The sequence below is a fragment of the Halichondria panicea genome, chromosome 13, assembly GCF_963675165.1.
Source record: "Halichondria panicea chromosome 13, odHalPani1.1, whole genome shotgun sequence".
NCBI lineage: Eukaryota > Metazoa > Porifera > Demospongiae > Suberitida > Halichondriidae > Halichondria > Halichondria panicea.
Window position 1 is genome coordinate 2,701,547 of NC_087389.1, and position 18,369 is coordinate 2,719,915.

The following is an 18,369-nucleotide window of genomic DNA, read 5'->3' on the forward strand; positions in this document are numbered from 1 at the left end:
ATTATGGTTTCAATGCATGTACACCATCAGTAATTGCATACCATAATGAGAAAGCTGTAACCACGATGATGGTATTAAATTATACAATCGTGCAATCTACCAAGTCGTTCACTTAAAGCATTGTCAGTGATGTGAAAGGACATGAGGTCCTGCTTCTCCACGATCCGTTCCCTGTTGCTAGTGGTGTATTCTTTGGTTCTTTTGGTTCAGCTGTTACTCTGGCCATCTTGTGAGGTACGCATGCATATAGATCCATAATTAATACTGTTTACTGGTGATTAGGTCAACTATAGTGTGATAATAATAATTAATTAAAATTTTTATTATGTCAAAGGCGATGAGAGAATACCGAAAACTATTATACACTAGTCTTGTATTATACAACAGTACATACTGCAGATCAATACACAAAATTAATGCCTTGCAGCTAGAGCACTAAAGTGCTAACCCTCGGCTATTGACATAAATAATAAAGATCTATAGCAACCAAAGAGTAGATATACATATATATAATTATACATGTTATACAATAAACGCTGCATGGCTATAAGCAGCAAGGAACGCCTCAAGGCATTCAGTTGCTGAAACTTTTGAGAACAGAGTTTTAGCAGTTGTATGAGATTGGGACATTCATTGTGGACTAAGATCATTAAGCCTGGGAGTCTTAGATTATGGCTCCTGTGGTACGTTATGGGGCTATGCAACCACACCATATAATTCCACCTGCCTCGGGTAACAAACCAACGGTCAGACTACTATACCTGCATGTGGCCGCCCAGGCACCTGGGGTAATTATAAGCCCCGTTTACACAAGGCCTGAATTTGCTAAAGTTGCAGAATTAGACCCCCCACAAAACATATCCTCCATAAAATCATACCCACAAAAACAGACCCTCAAGAACACTATACCTGTCAAATTTTAACGGCCTTATCTGATTTTACACTGTCATTGATTACACGCCATTATACCTAGCTATCATGCAGCCAATGTTTGACCCGGATTAGGTATTGTGTGAACAGGGCTTATAATTATATAGATACCATCAAGAGTAGATAACTCTTGATACCATTTAATCATGTTGCATGCGGTTTGATATGTATATTTCACACACAGGACGACAACAGTTTTTCATTGGCTGATGATTTCGAAGATGACTATATCCTCCCAAACATGCCAACCAACCCACTGGACCCGCCTATGTGGAGTGTGGACTCTTCAGCAGGACAGTGTGGCAACTGGCAGAAACAGTACACGAAGATACACAGAGGTGCATGGGTGTAAATGTGTTCTAGGGAGGGCAGGGAGGGGTGTGTCAGTAGCTGCAAAAGTATGATTTGATCACTTTTACAACTATGAAATGGAAGTCCTTTACGAGTACAGAGGCTGTACCGAAATTATGTTTCCATTACTATTTCAGATCTTGCATGGGTACGTGGCTGTTAATTTGTATACCACAGTGATGATACAAAATGTTTTTTCGACACACACAGCTATTGCATCAGGAGATATGCCTCCATCCTATTTTGTGTACACCACTGGGAATGGTTTTCCTCCAATCATTGAGAGTGTGCCTCATGCATTGAAAGGAATTGGGACTGCTTTCATGCTTGCCTTACTAACAGGTAAATATGTATCTAGTTCCCCACAATAATTTATCTGTGTATAGCTTCTGGTTGGTATTTAGGATGCACCCTTCCTCCTCCACCCTCCACATGCACGTAAAACTCACACTGTCACACATACCTAGCAACATTAACTATGTTACATTAACTACACCTTTGCGATTGACGTTACAGACAGAGCATTTATTCTGGACTGGAAAGCCCCAGCTGGGTTTGACAGACTCGTTGTGCCACGCTACATCAACTGGAAGCCCAACGATATCTTTAACAATCATCCTACTATCACTGACCATGTACACAATATAGGTAGCACTCAATGGGTAAAAAATCAAAATGGAAGCGTTGATTGGTACATCAACACAAACTTTGATGAGTATTTTACTCATGAGTTCGAAACTATCCAATCGTTGAGTTACGACTTCACCTACGCAATTCTTCGTAATAAGCACTACAGACACAAAATCAGAAATCTGGGTCTTCACACAGCAAAGTGCAGACTATGTTGCATATGGCATTACTTATTCAAAACATCGACACTCTTCAATCACAACCTAGCAATTTACACAAAAAACAAGCTGCGAGTACCACCAAAAAGTGACTTTATATTCATAGACCTCTCATTTCAACAGAAAAATTTACCACAGCGACTGATAATGCAGTACTCTAGTGATGTAATAAAGTGTGCTGAGAGAGTCTCGAGACAGCTTAAGAACACTGTCTGGCTGATTGCTTCCAACACGTACAGTATTCTGGACAGTATACCTCAATCTCACCCGAAGATTAAGAGGGATTTTGGTGTGTTTTACAGTGATGATCGATACCTCACTGACTTGCAAAGAGAGCAAAACTCCACCACGGCACAACACAGCTTCATTATACCAAGAACTGAGCAAAATGCTCTGATGTACTATTTCATAGGGATGTACTTGGAAATGGAGAGTACTATACTCATCACCAGTAAACACTCCCTATACTCAGAGATGACGGCTGCTGTGAGACACTTTTACTACCAAAGCGGGAAATACCTAGTGACGAAGGATAGTGGTTGCCATCTACATCGGTATAGGGCTACCTAACTATTATGTTAATAAACTAGTATGCCTCTACAATCCTGTTTCTATATATTTATGCATGCATGACATTGTGCTTATTATTGTAGATAGTCATAAAACTACCTGTTCAGGTGAGATGAAAGTTTAAAGTTTGCATTCAGTTTAGCTGATACAGTAAATTAATAATCAACCTTTGTGTCAGTTAAATTAATAAAACAGTGCTCACGTGAGCTTTAAGTCCTTGGCTAGTTGATTGGCTGCCACACTGTGGTAGAACTCCTTGTACTTTTTGAATGTAGATACAGCTAGAGCTTTGCCGTCCTCTCCACAATTGTATAATGCCCTGCAATCGCACACACAATTAATAAAGTAAGCTTTACGTTGGGTCCAAGGAAACACCAAGCAGAAACACTTACGAATACATGTAGCTTGTTATTAGGCATTAGCAGTTGTGCATGCATGGGGTAATAATGTACATGTACTGTAATGATAACGAAGACTTACCTATAAAGAGGCCGAACATACTTCATTCTTCCCTGTGTGGTGATGAAGTCGACAACAGCTGGGATAACCTCAGACCAACCTGACTTGAGGCAAAGACGTTGCCATCTACAAGAATAGAAAGTAAAGTAATAATTTGGGGAAAAGCAATATTAATAGGATCATGCATGCACCTTAGTTTGACTTCGTTGTTCCCCATTTTTGACAGTTTGTAGACTGTGTCCATGCCTTGAAGTATGGGAATGTCAATTTTAGGCTGAAGGAAAAGGTCAGTTGAGCTATGTACATGTAGCCAACCAATCGTACCTTTGATAGCAGCTGGTTTAAGAACTCTTGTAGAGTCATTGACGTCATCCCACTAATGTCACTCTCAGAGAACCCAGACAGTGAGTCTTCCGTTGCCTAGGACACAATCAAGTTACATGCATGCCAGTAATGCCACAACATGTATAGTCTCGCGAGCAGACGTTGCGGGGGGAGGGGGAGGGAACGTTTCCTCTATGAAAAGTCGCGCTCGCGAGACTAGCCACACCATAGAGTGACAAAATGTTTATTTCTAGAAGAAAAAAACTAGTATAATTGTTGGCTTCCATTCTATATATTATATTCTACAAACAAACAACAACGAAGCTTACCTCAGAGAGAGTGCACCATCTTTCAGCAAGTGCCGCACTGATGTCAGCCAGGGAAGTGTCATATCTGGGCAGTCATGGTACTACATGTACATGCATAACTCTACAAGAGTGCATGTATTAGTTCAATTATGCCCCAGAGTGGTATGTTAGACCATAGTTCTATCTACGATTAGACTGATATAAAAGCTACAATCTTTTTGGTGCAACCACAGTACACGTACAACCATTCTATTTCTAAACTAACACTGGTTTGTGAGGTGGTAGTCCAGGATCATAAAACCACTTGTCCCACTCCACACTGTCAAACACACCCTCATCCACCTGGGAGTAAGAACAAGCACGTACATTCATTTGTAAGTGACACCATGGCGGGAAAAATGTGTGCATGCGGGTATTTGCTTGCTTACTGCAATCGTTACCTGTTTCTTGAAGTACTCCAAAAAGTATTGCTTCCACTCAACTGATGTTATCGTCAAGAATTTGTACTTGTTTACATAACTCCTGAGGAAACCATCGAGTGACCCTGTAGAGAGTTGTAGGCAAGAGGTCACAATAGACACCTAGAAACCTAATCATGAACTAGGTCCTAGATCAATGCAACCCCAAAAACACTCAATGCCATGACTATCCATAAGAATGACGTACTCACCTGGTCCACCGAGAAGAGTTTCAAGGTAGAAGAGAAACGCTGACCCTTTCTCATAGGGGATAGTAGAGAAGGCATCATCAGGGTTAACACCTTCCAATTTGGGGATGAGGGGAGTCAGCTCGAGCTTTCCAATACTCTTAAACTGATCAATCTAGTGCAGATTTAATATGCATAATTATAATTATAATTATTATAAACTTGATTGGTACCATTGTACACAAATGCTACAAACGTAAAACCGTAATTATAGATTTGATCTTCTAGAAAATTCAGTCTCATGTATAAATACAACAGTCTGCCATCTAATGTGTACATGTACGTTATATATATATGATTATATCCCGTTGCTACGTTGTTGCTAAGTGCAATATGCAGCATAATGCACTAACCACAAAACGCCCCTCTGGCATTAGACTGACAAATGAAATAAGAACATGCAGGACACTGTTAATTTTCTTTGTTTTTGTAGTAGGGTGGGGCTGTTTTGCAGTAACAATTTGTGTCAAGCCATTTATTGGTCAATGCGGCACATAATTTATTGTCTAGAAGAGAGAGAGAGATGGAGCTGTGTCTAGGGTTGTTTCTGTCATTTTGTGCAGTTCTATTTATTGTGTTACTAAAGACAGTGTTATGTTGCTATGCCTTCGGGACATAAACTAGTTATAACACGTGCACTCAGGATGCATGGCATATAATGAACTCAGCCTTCGGGGTTTATGCCCTCGTGCTTCATATGCCATACATCCCACGTGCCTGTGTTATAATAAACAAAACACACTCACAGCATCATTGAGAGTCTTCCAACCATCTGTAGTGGTACACAGGGTTACATCTAAGTCTCTGCTATTTCAATTGAACTCACTAATGTAGCAAAGGTGGCGTTCCTTCTCACTATGTAGCTTAGCTACTATCTTTCTTTCCAAGTACGTTGTGAAGCCTTCATTCAACCTGCAACAATTCATACTGATTAACGTATCCAATATGATTTCTAGAAGGCTTTGGTTTTACAGGTGAAAGTTGTTTTAATCTTCAAGAATTGTTCCTGGTTGTATGATACACCTACCAGAATTCTTCCCATGTTCTGTTGGTAACAAGATTTCCCGTCCAGCTGTGAGATATCTCATGAGCAACAACCTATGGGAATCACAAGAGGTTGAACTCTTGCAGTCAAGTTACCACACCTATATTTACCACTGTGTAAATCAAAAAATGATTAGTATCTATAAGAAAAACATAAGCCTCGGTCCCAGGCCATTTGTTCTCTAATTGAACACTAAGTCGAAAAAATGGCGTCTATTGCATAGGTGTTAGTACATATGCGCTGCACTCGCACTACAAACGTAACACTTTATATCGTAAACACTACAGTCCGTTTACTAGTAATACGTTCCTAATCACCACGACTGGTAGATAATGGCCTTTTCTGGCTTCAGACTAGTGTGCAAGCCTTCTTTACCAACACAATATAGAGGGCATAAGCCACAGCTAAACCTAAGCTGCTTCACCATAGATAAAAAAAGAGAAGGGGGATTCCCAAGCATGAATAAGTGCGTGTGCACTATCACCCATGCAATAGACACTAGGCTGTATCTTTCTCCCCTCCGTTCTTTAGAGAAAAAACGGCCTGGGAACGAGGCTAAAGAAATACACACAATCACAATCAAGGCTGTGTTAATTGTAGTATCAACTTACACTTGTTAGAGATTTGTCTCCCGCCTTGTGAGCCGACATGATGTGCATACATGAAAAGTATAGATATAGTACATAAAACCACAACAGCAACATTACAGAGAGTGTACCAAAAGAGTTGGAGTGAGGAAGGTGAGACAAGGGTTCTCCATGCCACCATACGGAAAGGAAGGAGGCAGGACCAGGAGGTCGTATTGACCCCACACATATGGCCCCACAATCTCCTCAGCAGTGCACAGCATACTCTCAGTCTGAATAAAATACATGATAAAGTAGCCCATGATAAAGTAGCCAAATGTGCCCCTGGAGACCAGTAGCTAATTGTGAGGAAATTGAAACAAACACTGGTAGAGAACAGATGTTAAGGAAAGGTTGTATCAAGGGCAAACTAAACATGCTACATGTAACTTGGGCATGTAAGTCTGATTGTGTCATCAAGGTATCATCACGCACTGCCATGGTATACTTGAAGTGATGCTTACCTCAGAGAATTCCCAAGCTGCCTTGTCAACCATCTCTTTCTCAGACCACACCAAAGTACGAGGACCTACTTGCCTGTAAAGAATTGCTTATGACCATGCAGTATCCTCATTGAAGCGTCTTTAGAGACCATGCACATTTGTAGTCAATATAATTATATAGACTGACAATAACGTATACATGTAATTCACCAATAACTTGCCTGCTTTCCAGACAACCAACGACGAGAGCAATGAGGTAGGATGGTATTGGAATATCTTGACAAAATTTCCAGGTAGTTATGTCTCCATGGTTCGTCTTGCCTACTACTCGAGCACTCATGAGAGCAGTAAGATCTCGTGGCACTGATACCTAGGGAAGTGGGGAAACTATAGCAAACATTGAATATTAATTGGTAAAGTACTTCAGCAGTGTAAGTGGTCTTGACTGAGGGTGAGTCCTGGCAAGGCAGCATGCTGCGAGCATGTATGGGCTAGAGAAGGTGAGGGAGTTTCCATTAAAACATAATACACCAAATGGCATACCTGACACTGTGTGAATAGATACGGGTGCTGTTTTCCAGCAGTCTGCGGAGGGTCCAGCCACTGCACGGCCCCTGACTCAGGAGGAGGTGATGTGGTGTACTCCACACCCACTCTCATTACGCTACCACTGCAATAACATTCAATGCTAATCTACGACTGATTACAAGGTTGTAGTGTATTTCAATTTCCATAAAGTAGTTGCAATCATTTCTCCCCAAAACAAGGAGAACAGTACCACACGTACATATGGTACATACATACGTCTTTCTGTATTTTTCTGGGAGCTTGATAGTCAGTGATGCCCCAAACGACGCCTGTCCCACACTGTACTCGAGAAGCGCCCCTGTCTCAGTGTCTGTTACACTGCTCACAGTCAGCCCAACCATGTCAAGGACCTGCAGCAATGTCACGAAGACATGGAATTTTCATGATTTTGTCTATTCGACCATTTAATAATCATACTGCCATGCAGGGTATAGGGTTCCCCTCACTGCATACCGGATTAAAATAGAATTCGGTTCTATAACCCAGACTATCTACTTTATAGGCTCACCCATAAAACCTAATATAGGGCTAGCTCGATCCAGAAGAAATCCATCATTATTTTGTCTACATGTATATACTAACCAGTTTTGAGCACCCATCTATTTTAACAGCAGCACTCAGTCCCACACAGCCAACAATTTGTTTTGCTTTGAAATTTGCTGTAAGCTTCCACTGGATGTCTGTAATTAGGACTTCACTGGGGTTAGAACAAGAGCTGTGATCCATCTTGTGTTAATTCTGGCTAAGATTATGTTGTTATCGATCTTTACCAGCTGATCTACCAAACACCTTTATTTCCGTTTTTAGTGGGTCTGTATACATGTGTCAGCCAGTGCAGTGATCCTCAGAGCTTAGCTAGAGTCTATGGATACTGAGTCTATGGATACTGAACACAGTGATCCTCAGGTAAGTGACAGTAGGATGTGTAGTGTGTCTTTATATGTGACAGGACATAGGAAAGGGCCCTTAGTCATACCAAGAGTATATGATAGAGAAGAGTATTGAACGTAGGCGTACTGCACATCAGATGTATGCGGAGAGTAACGTGACTTCCTGTATGGCTAGGAATTTTCACACTGACCAATCCAAGTGTGGGTGTACTTTCTTGATAGATACATCACCCACGCTTGGATTGGTCAGTGTGCAAATTCCAAGCTTGTGACAGATACAGGAAGTCACGTTACTCTCCGCATACATCTGATCATAGATAAACAAAAAAAGGGATAGGCAACACCCCACGTGATGCTAGGTAAATGCAGAGTGTGACGTCACACCCTCTGGTTGGAGGCGAGTTGCGCTCAAGAAAGTACACAATTATCCGCTATATCTGCTTATTTTTCTCGTAGGGGGCCTAAAAGAGAAATTCAAAGCAATCAGGCATCATGCACACATACACCCAGCACTACTGATAGCTACAGCTGCTATGTTAGTGCCGAGGCTTTCTTTTATTCAGCTTGATTTGTGTGAAAAAACACCAATTTGTCAGTTTATGTACCTCTATCTCCAATATGAAATAATTTTATAACATGTACGTTTCACAGAATTAAAGTGTGTCTATAACTGCATGGATTTTCCAGCTCTCAATGCAGTGAAGTATAGTAGCAGCACCATGAAACGTTTGTCCGAAGTCCAAAAAGTTTGCGTACCTCTCCTGCTCTTACTGTACATGGTAATCTAGTTTGAAGTGCTCTAAGACACAGTTTAGGTATTAGAAAGTGGAACACAAGTATCTTTATCTGTATTGTGTGATCGAAGAGATGGCATTTGAAGGACTTGGGAACAGACCTCTTATGGTCTGTAGAGTGTACTGACACCCCCTTTGGAGCTCACTTCCTCATTACTTTGCATATAGTAGCTCTAAAAGTATGTCTAAGTGTATCTGGTGTCTCCTCAAGAGCACAGCTTGCTATAATACTACAAACTATTAATATCTTTACTGACATTTTGAGTGAACACACCCCTTTTTAGCAGCTCGCCTCATCCAACGGAAGTGCTGGGCGTTGAAGTATGGAAATGACGTGTAAGTTCAGCAGCAGGATTGTTATACTGACAGTAGGACAATCATTTGTCTCTACAACCGTTACCAGCCTAGATTTTCTTTCCATGTTGTAAGTAGACAGCCTCAAGTAAAACCGGGGCAACACGGATGGTTATTAATTTCACTTTAGAGAGGCGCATCTTTTAAAGCCCAACAAATTTTGCATTCAGTCCAGCTGGCGCTTAAATTACGGTGGCACTTGCGTGTTAGAGCTAGTATAAAGAAAATAATACCTGTGCTGAGTAGAGCGAAACCGCTTGAGTGGAGAGCTAGTATAAAGAAAATGGGTGTGGTCTAGCCACGCTGAGAGCTGGCTCATGAACAATATTTTATTGACTGTATAGCTATAAATCAAACAGCTGAATCCTTCAGAAGTGTGCAATCGAAGATAAAGGCACATATCCGTTTGCTTCACGCCTCAAACAGCCGGTTTATGAGCGCCAGAGAAATTAGTTGGCGCATCTTTTAGGACTGCAAAAATTATCTCACACTCAGGTGGCGCTGTAATTACATCAATTACGGTAGTCACCAATTCTCATTTTACCTAATTATTGTTCTGTGTTTCTAAACTGTTGCCTAGTACTAATACTATAATAGTAATAGCTGCTGTTATGTAGAATCCATTTTATGTATGTCCATCTTGCAAGTTTATTTTGTAAATGTGTTTATTTTACAGTCACTGAGCAAAGGTCAGCAACAACTCAAGGAAAAATTAAAAGATGTCCTCTTCAATGTACACACAATCGAGCCGCCATATGCGTTCAAAGTTTCATTTTCAAGGGTGAATCTACACGTATGCGAAACAATCGTACCAAGTTTCTCTTTTGTAAGTCTCTTCTCTCTTGACGAAGTGGAACAATGCCCAACAATACGCTGGGAAAGGCAAAAGTCTAAAGATCTATTTATTGACGTGATGGAAAATGTGTTCGCAAAACTTGGCGAGGTAACACTCGAACCTACCTATAAATCAAAAGTCGTGAGTGATGCCTTTATACCTGAAATTGATTCCCAAGACTCCACCCCCACCAAATACCCGAATCCAATTTCGGTAGCCGCTTAGCGATGATCTCCCTGTTAGAAACCCTGAAACTGGCATAAAGTGTGAATCTATTGGGATCGGGGGGCGCACCGCATGGTATGGCACACCGGATGCCAGGATAAGATCTATTGAAGGCGATACAGTCGTATAACAGGATGATGATATGATACTCGTCCAATAAAATCGTTGGGGTCATGGAATTGAGGGTTTTGTGATTGTGGTGCTCCGTAAATGAATGAGTCATCACAGTAGCCACTACTTGCCCCATGTGCTTTCGTAAAATAAAACGGAACTTCCCTTCTATGAGAACAGATTCACCGTCAGATTCGATTTCCTGCTCAGAACTATCCCAAGCTACAACTGCAAAATGTGCTCCTCATTTCTGAGAAAATTAAATATTATGACGAAGAGAAAAATGCACTCGTGGACGTGGGCGTGGCTGGCAATTAACCACAGGTTAGGTACACACTCCTATTGATGTATTTTTTACTTTATCTGTTATAGGAAGTATCTGCAGGTGGCAGATTTTAGGACACAAACTAGTGGGCTGCACAATTTCGCTAGTACTCAGATAAATTCAAACAGTTGCATTACACCAACTGTTATTGGGGACAAAAGGAGGAAGGTTCCCCACAGAAGAAAGCTGGTGTGTGTGCGTCTTTGATTACGACGAAGCCCCCCCCCCCCCCTCTCGAAACCCGACCATGATTGTAGATGACTCTGATTGTTTTTTGTCTTGTGACATGCTTTTATGATTGTGACTCTCTCATTCGTCTCGTGCGTTGCTGCAATTAATGGCACTTATAAAATGCATAGTAGGCAAACAAAGACACCACAGTCAAATGCATTGCTTTGATTTGGAATACCCTATTAAACTGAGGTGGAACAGGGTTGACTTGAATAGAACCAGTACGTAGCATCAGCCAGATTGACCTCCTCTGGATCTCACCTAAGTCTTAGGCTCTATAAAGATAGAATTGTGTATTATTATGCCTGTTGGCCATTATTATTGTGATAATTATTTATGAAATGTTTTAACCTTGTATGGAAAAGTTACAAAAACAACGAAAATTGTTGTTCATCTTCTCATGTTCTTTTATGACTTCAAAACTTATAGGGATCCCATAATCTTTCTGAAGTTGTTTCTTGCTTGCATTTGCCTGGTGATGTTGGAATTTGGGTCTTTAAGTCATTATCTATCGGCAAGTTCAACGGTTACATACTAAATTGAGCTAGGTGTAACTTCTTGCAAGAATGCATTCAGGTCACAGAAATAAGACATTACGATGAACCTATTCCTATGCTTGGCCTATAAGTATAACCTTATTGTGCAATTAGACCTCGACATAGAGGTACACATAAATCAATTAGCGTAGTTGATACTTGAAATTAGCAACACATGTTTTTCAATCAACACCTGCACCATTGTGGCTCATTACAATCGCTAATGGAAAACTATACACTTCTTCTAGGCTAAAGATTATTTAAACTCTCTTGCTAATTCCAAACACTCTTGCACAGCACATTTACCCATAGATACTATAAATTACAATTGTAATTTATAGTATCTATGATTTACCAGTCTAGTTTTTAGGCTATTTTATTTTTGCTCAAAAGCAGAGATACAAGTCAGTGATCTTGCGCTAGCAGGGTCTTCTTTCCCCTCTGATTCTGCCGTTCCCTTGCAGCTTGGCTGTAGTTTCGCTAGATAGGGACAGGGGGAATCTCCGTTAATCCATTCATGATCGAATTCGATGACTTGCCAATGATTTGGCTAGCCATAGTTACTCCTGCCGTTTATTCGTCATAATAACACAAAATTGGTGTGAAGTAATTACAAAATTAATATTTAGAACTCAAAGATTTTCATTGTAAATCCGGTACACAGAATAGGACAACCGATCTTATAGGGAAGGTCAGATACGTGAATGCTTATACTCTAGTGGCAAACTATACAGTGTATATACATGCTTGCTGACTATTATATGGTGACATGCAGGTCACACTACTTGCCAAAGAACCATAAACAAATTAAATTGCATGTGTGAATGAAAGTTAGTGTTTATTTCCATGGTTTGGCAGAGTCAATTCTGCTACTAGCTGATAACGATCTGTGGCTAGAACTTGAGCTTGTACGACTACTTGCTCTTGAACCTATATGAAAATATTATCACGGTTTAAAACAGGTCTACAAGTCTGCACTATGTGTGCTTATATCAAATAATAATTATAGTACATACTGTTGGTTCAGCATTGAAGTGAAGCTAATATTCCAGATAGCAAATCCATTATATATTATATTATATAGATAGATAGCAACTATAATGGCTGCAAGCTCATGGTACAGTGCAGCATTACAGCTCTTTTCTGACTATTGCAACCAATAGCTAGCGTTTTAGTGCAGAGTTTACTACTAACTAAGTTATATCAACAGACATTGCTACACAAGTCTGACGATTCTGCATAGGCCTTCAAAGTAAGCAAACCCAGCCATAACTCGAGAACGAAGCATCAAGAAAAACATGACCTGACCAGAAACCTATAGAAGCTCCTATGGAAGCTCTTACTTGCACTTAATATATCATTGAGCAGCTGTAGCAGTCTACACACACAGACACATTACCGTATACCTCGCTGTGCATGCGCCATCGAGGCATAAATAAGTTATACCATTAGGCCACTGCCTGAGTCACAGGGGACACTGTGCTAGGTAGGAAACTTTTTACGCTGTATGGCATAACACGTACTGCCTACACGTGTTAGCATGAAGACAACTATATAAATGCACCTCTGCAAGTAACATACGTACCAGTCCATGCACAGACCTCCCAAACCCATGCTATGTGTCTTTCGGGTAAAAACAAGATAAGATCTACAGGGAAAATAAAGTACATGGGAAAAGTGCCTCGGAGGAGGTATGCTATGGGACTTAGTATACCGTATAATTATGTTCTAATCATTTTATCGGACAGCAAAAAATGGAAATTGTCTAGGTATAATTGGAACAGAGCATGCAAAGTGTCCAGAATAATTAGAACATGAGCAAGCAGCTGCATGCGAGCTAGCTAAGTTTAATACAACAGTGTGCGACTGAATAGTTGCACTAGCTATCTAAAACTAGCTACTCAAAGCTACATGTATCTAACTGCAGCACTCTAAGTCTTACTTGCCGTCTAGTCTATGATGTAACTCATCTTTTCAAGGTATTGTCCGGATATTTAGTAATATTAAAGCACTGGAGTGTCTGTTGTATTAGAACAATGAAAAATGTCCAAAAGAGTGTCCGGGCTAATTAGAAGTGTCCGATAAATTAGAAGATATACGGTACCTGCAACTTACTTAGTATCTCGTTGTGACACAAAGTAAACTTGTTGTGCTGTAGTCAAGCCTCGAGGGCAAGGTTTGCGCATGAGCACTAGTAAGACACTATTTTGTCGGTGTTCATGTGATTTAGAAGCCCTCAGCCACTTGTAGTACCCTCGCTACGCTCGGGATACTAAATCAGTGCCTTTGGGCTTCTAAATTCCATAGACACCTCCAAAACAGTGTCTAACTATATTTAGACAGTTACATTTGTACATGTATCCTTCAATATAATTATGGTGAGCTAGCTAAGATGCAAAAAATTACCACAGAGAGCTTCCATTTTCTGTATTGCGTGATTGTAAACGTGAGGGAGGGATACCATTCATGAGATAACTAAAAGATAATGCTCAGATGATTATTGTTTCAAAGGCCCTCGAACCACTGAGCACAGCATTTATACTTACTTAACAAAAATGCATCATCAAGCTTGTCTTGAATTCCTGATAGATCTCCCAGAGTGAAGGTATCCCTATGCACCGCACTACCTTTAGCGGACAATGAAAATGTTAAAGCTTTTGTTCGTCCTGAACCAGCAGAAGTTATTTTACAACCACCTGGAACCACTCCAGACAGCATCCCTTCTGGGAATGTCTTGTACAAGACTTTTATACCTATTGAAATTAGGAACAGTGAACATGCTAAGAGCGTACATTATTAGTTTACCTCCTGAGAGCATAAACACATTATCAATTCCTCTCTGCACAAACGTAGTGGCTGCGTTTGGAGCAATTCTCTCATCCTCATCGTACAATACAATAATCTTTCCAGGTTTGTTTTGCTACATTTGGTTAAAGAGAGAACGTAGAATACATGTACGTAACCTAGATACATACAACATTTTTGAAGAGGATACATAGTCAAGGATGTCCTTTGTGAAGTAGTTACAAGATCTTGAGAGCATTGCGACAGGGTAGTTCTTCGCTATAATTATAATTATGTAGGAGAGAAAGCAAAAAGTGTGTTAGTGCAGGTTACCATGAAACACAAACACACTAAAACTTACCACTAATGATATGGCATTGATCATAGTCTTCCTTACATCTCACATCCAGTAATAAGTATGGATATGAGGCAGGTTCATGAACAGGTGTACTGGGTGGAGAAATATTGCTACCATGGCTGATGATGTCCAATTCACCAACTCCAGATATCACACTATGTTGAGGTATACAATGGATAACATGTACATTTTGCGCAAAAGTAAACATGAGGGTTTCTACCACCAACGACGTCAAAAAGGAATAAACAGCATAATGCATCTTGGTTACCCAATATAGTGTTGTAAAGTACAGCATGTAGTGATAGATTGCAAGTTCAAAAATATGTTCACCTTGATAAAGTGGATCTCGCTGTATCAGGTGGAGACTCAGGATAATCTGCTATAAAATGTGCAGGGGAGATAATTGGGCTATTACTAACAATGCTATCCGAAGGAACAGGACTTTCCACATCATCAACTTCAGCTACTTGCAAAATCTATAGACAAATGAAATGTGAATCCAGTCACGTATAGCAGAATGTTCTGGTGTTCAGTGTGCAAATGCTACACCCACTCACCAGCTGTGCAAATGTTGTAACTTTTAGCCGTTTGAAAATCTCATCATTGCGATACCTGTAATCTTCATGTAAAGAGTACAGTACTGAAGATTTATCATAATCTCTGCAATCACTTACTTCTCTTCATCTCTTCTAGGCGCTCAACGTATTTCGACACACTTGCTCCTACATAATTATTGTACGGTATATACACATTTAAAAAAAAAATCAGGGTGTGATGAATTTCTAACCTGTGTCAATTGATGATTTGATGTGCTTATATTTCGGGTTCTCAGGGATTCTCTTATTTAGAGGTTTCTGCAAATACAGATATGGAATTAAAAATAAATTGATTCGTCAGCGCAGAGATGCACTGTAGGCGCTTTTTCTTGTAGTATGTGCGAATCATAAATAGTTGGCAATGATGGATTGACTCGTTGAGGGTATGACTTTAGAGGAGGGATTCTATGAATACATTCATGCCGTATAAAATCATTTTAGCAAGCCTCAATTCCAGTCCACTGAGGAGAACGGGAAGGGAGTAACTTCTCAGCTATCTAGAATTGAGGCTAGTATAATTATTTATATACAGTAGATCGATAGCCTCGTTTCTAGCGCAAATTTTCTCTATTGCAATGCTAGGTCGAAAAGAGGGCGCTATCTACTGCACAAGTGTTAGTGTGCATGTGCTGTATAATTCCACATCTGGGGAATCTGTTCTATACATACATTAGAGGGCACTTGTGCATTTCTTAACGTCATTATGAGGTTAAACATATTAACCCCTCCCCCTCCACAAACACCACAAGTATTGAATATAATTATGGGCATGGCCTAGGGACGAGCCACACCCATCTAAACAGTCACAGTTTTATGCCTGGACTTGTGGTCAATACTTAACGTCACAGCCCAAGACCCCCCCCCCCCCCCTTAAAGACGTTAAGAAACAAATAGTTTATTAAAAGGGATGCTGCTAGTACAAATATACATGTAGTTGCAACAAAGGATGGAGGGGAGCCTAAGGAACAATAAATCGGCATCATCAAGACCGTACTTATTCGATTTAAAGTTACCCTCCAAATATGCGACAACTTCGATTTTCTGACCTCTAAAAGTAGTGACTGCTATGTTGATAAATATTTGTACTAAATACATGTAGATGTCAAACCATAGCCTCGATTCCAAGCCGCAAGAAACAATGTAATTTAAGCAGCCTATAAGAGGATAGTAGAGCAACTTCCAATTAGATGCGACCCTTTAAATATGCGACACCAGGACTTCAACATAATTTTTCAACCTCCAAAAGAAAAGACCTCTGGCTTAATTAATTTGTAGAAGTGTCGCCTTAAATCGAATAAGTACGGTAATGGAACAATGTGCAAATCATTTTCTGCACATGTTTGTATTAATGTATTGAGGGAGGGATAACATTGTGAGTCTAGCAGCTAACGCATGGTTAACCTGGTTAAAACGTTTTGATTTAGTGTGCAATAATTAGGTAGGTTCTTGACATCTAGACTTAGTACAGTACATCTAGTTAGTAGGCAAGTGCCTGCACTCACTCACTCACCCCTTTCCCACTGCTTGACCTAGAGGAAAAGGACATGGCTCCGCACTAAACAGTGAGAATTAGAATGAGGATCGAAGAAGTAGTCTACAGTGCAGTCAATTATGGAACGATTGGCATGACAACTGCAAAATATCACTCATAGATCGTGAATAATCGATAAGTATTCATGATACAACTTCATTTTGAGATGAAGATGACTTTGTGGCTGCTTTTTCCTGGACCACTCTACATCATGTAGATCTATTACCACTGACTCAGAGATGCTGACAGGGCATGATGTCGTTGAAGGAAGAGATTGAAGGTGAGTAGACTACGAGTCTGTTGTGAGTTTAGCGAGAAATTTTCGTTAGGTGCAAAAGGTGCGTTTTTCGACGGCAAAGCAGTTAACACGAAAGGGATAAACTTACCAGCCCTCTTGGGGTAAGATCGAGGAAGGGCTGGCTAGCGAGTCGAGTCTAGGATAAACTTCCACGCACCGATATTTCACTTCCTGAAAGTGAAACGCGAATAAATTATTACAACCCCACAAACATTTCTTTGAGGGCTCTCTAGCCAAATAGCGAAAAGTTGCACCCGTGAAAATTCCCGCTATACTGTATGTCATTTTTACATGACTGCAAGGGAATTGGTTGTTGAACTGTGGCGTTTTGGAGAAGATCTAGAATATAAATGGGCAACTGTCTCAAGAATTATTTGAGGGAGTTAAAAAAGATACTCCCTATAAACTGGAGCAGATGCTGCAGCAGTAATTGCTGTGCATGGGCAATGATGGCCACACTCTCAATGTGGAAGGCTGGGTCGACCTCGCCCACAGGAAAAAAGGCGTTATACCGGGACGTTTGCTGAGACATTTACTGGGACAAAAGCTGGGAATTTACCCTTCCATAATTATATGCGGTATCCATAATGTAAGTCCAATATTCAACCATACTTAGCCTCGATTCCAGCCGCTCTGGGATCGAGGTTAAACCACCATAGATCTACTATGCACAACCCACAGACAGTGATATCTTCTAAAGATTCCCATGCCATGTATGTTATAACACTTACTGCATGTCCACTACATGGCAGTAAACCTCCGAGGACGAGGGGTTTACATAACTAGAATACTTAGGCCCAAGGGGTATACATTAAATGCAACAATTCCTTGCTCAGGATCTCAGTAGATTTAATATTAAATAGTGAGCAAATAAAATCTCTGTCCCTAATAATCGTTAAATAAGAAAGCTAGGTCTACGTATCCAGTCTGGTAAAGATACATCTTTACATGCCCTAATGGTCAAAACACAGATTTAAGTGCGACCGTCCAGGCTCCACTCCTGACTGTTGGTCTGGTCTAAGCTGTGAACCAATGTCCCTCAGCATCTGCCAAGACTCCACGCCAACTATCAAAGCCTACATGTCCACCACAGTCCTCAGTTTGCCTTGATGTCAATCAACACCACCACCACCACGAAAAATCTCAAGGACCCAACATAAGTTATGTTGGGTCATAACCTCACAAAAGAAACAACTGTATCATGCATGTGTATATACACTGCACATAATATTATTGTTTAACTGTATGACTGTGCACTTACTACATTTTGTAGGAATTTTAAGGAAATTAAAATGCATGGATG

The 18,369-nt window shown here is 40.4% G+C and overlaps 3 protein-coding genes and 1 long non-coding RNA gene across 6 annotated transcripts; 2 read left to right on the forward strand and 2 right to left on the reverse strand.

Annotated features, from left to right (window-relative positions):
- Window positions 1-9: 9 nt before the first annotated feature.
- Window positions 10-2,829, forward strand: LOC135346566 (uncharacterized). Its single transcript, XM_064544230.1, has 4 exons — window positions 10-234; window positions 1,115-1,268; window positions 1,492-1,623; window positions 1,798-2,829. Exons 1-4 carry the CDS (start codon window positions 142-144, stop codon window positions 2,697-2,699), a joined length of 1,281 nt encoding a protein of 426 aa, XP_064400300.1. The 5' UTR covers window positions 10-141; the 3' UTR covers window positions 2,700-2,829.
- Window positions 2,813-7,971, reverse strand: LOC135346549 (leukotriene A-4 hydrolase-like). Its single transcript, XM_064544204.1, has 19 exons — window positions 7,781-7,971; window positions 7,415-7,548; window positions 7,154-7,280; window positions 7,033-7,101; window positions 6,832-6,980; window positions 6,632-6,704; window positions 6,260-6,400; window positions 6,153-6,176; window positions 5,524-5,594; window positions 5,323-5,408; window positions 5,243-5,268; window positions 4,461-4,611; window positions 4,231-4,334; window positions 4,056-4,132; window positions 3,812-3,875; window positions 3,483-3,578; window positions 3,350-3,432; window positions 3,180-3,284; window positions 2,813-3,018 (listed from the first exon to the last, which is right to left on the reverse strand). The coding sequence occupies exons 1-19, from the start codon at window positions 7,922-7,924 to the stop codon at window positions 2,898-2,900; spliced, it is 1,845 nt and encodes a 614-aa protein (XP_064400274.1). The 5' UTR covers window positions 7,925-7,971; the 3' UTR covers window positions 2,813-2,897.
- On the forward strand, window positions 7,953-11,374 carry LOC135346625 (uncharacterized). Of its 3 annotated transcripts, none has more exons than XR_010398060.1 (5): window positions 7,955-8,104; window positions 8,740-8,867; window positions 9,167-9,218; window positions 9,913-10,731; window positions 10,780-11,374. It is a non-coding gene; the product is annotated as an uncharacterized LOC135346625 (long non-coding RNA). The 3 variants fall into 3 exon arrangements; XR_010398061.1 differs by having other exon boundaries at window positions 9,170-9,218; XR_010398059.1 differs by lacking the exons at window positions 8,740-8,867; window positions 9,167-9,218 and having other exon boundaries at window positions 7,953-8,104.
- An 803-nt stretch (window positions 11,375-12,177) lies between these two features.
- Window positions 12,178-16,925, reverse strand: LOC135346589 (centrosomal protein of 41 kDa-like). The gene is made up of 10 exons (XM_064544270.1): window positions 16,748-16,925; window positions 15,429-15,495; window positions 15,316-15,363; window positions 15,199-15,260; window positions 14,972-15,117; window positions 14,645-14,796; window positions 14,495-14,562; window positions 14,305-14,419; window positions 14,046-14,252; window positions 12,178-12,429 (listed from the first exon to the last, which is right to left on the reverse strand). The coding sequence occupies exons 1-10, from the start codon at window positions 16,781-16,783 to the stop codon at window positions 12,338-12,340; spliced, it is 993 nt and encodes a 330-aa protein (XP_064400340.1). The 5' UTR covers window positions 16,784-16,925; the 3' UTR covers window positions 12,178-12,337.
- Window positions 16,926-18,369: the final 1,444 nt, after the last annotated feature.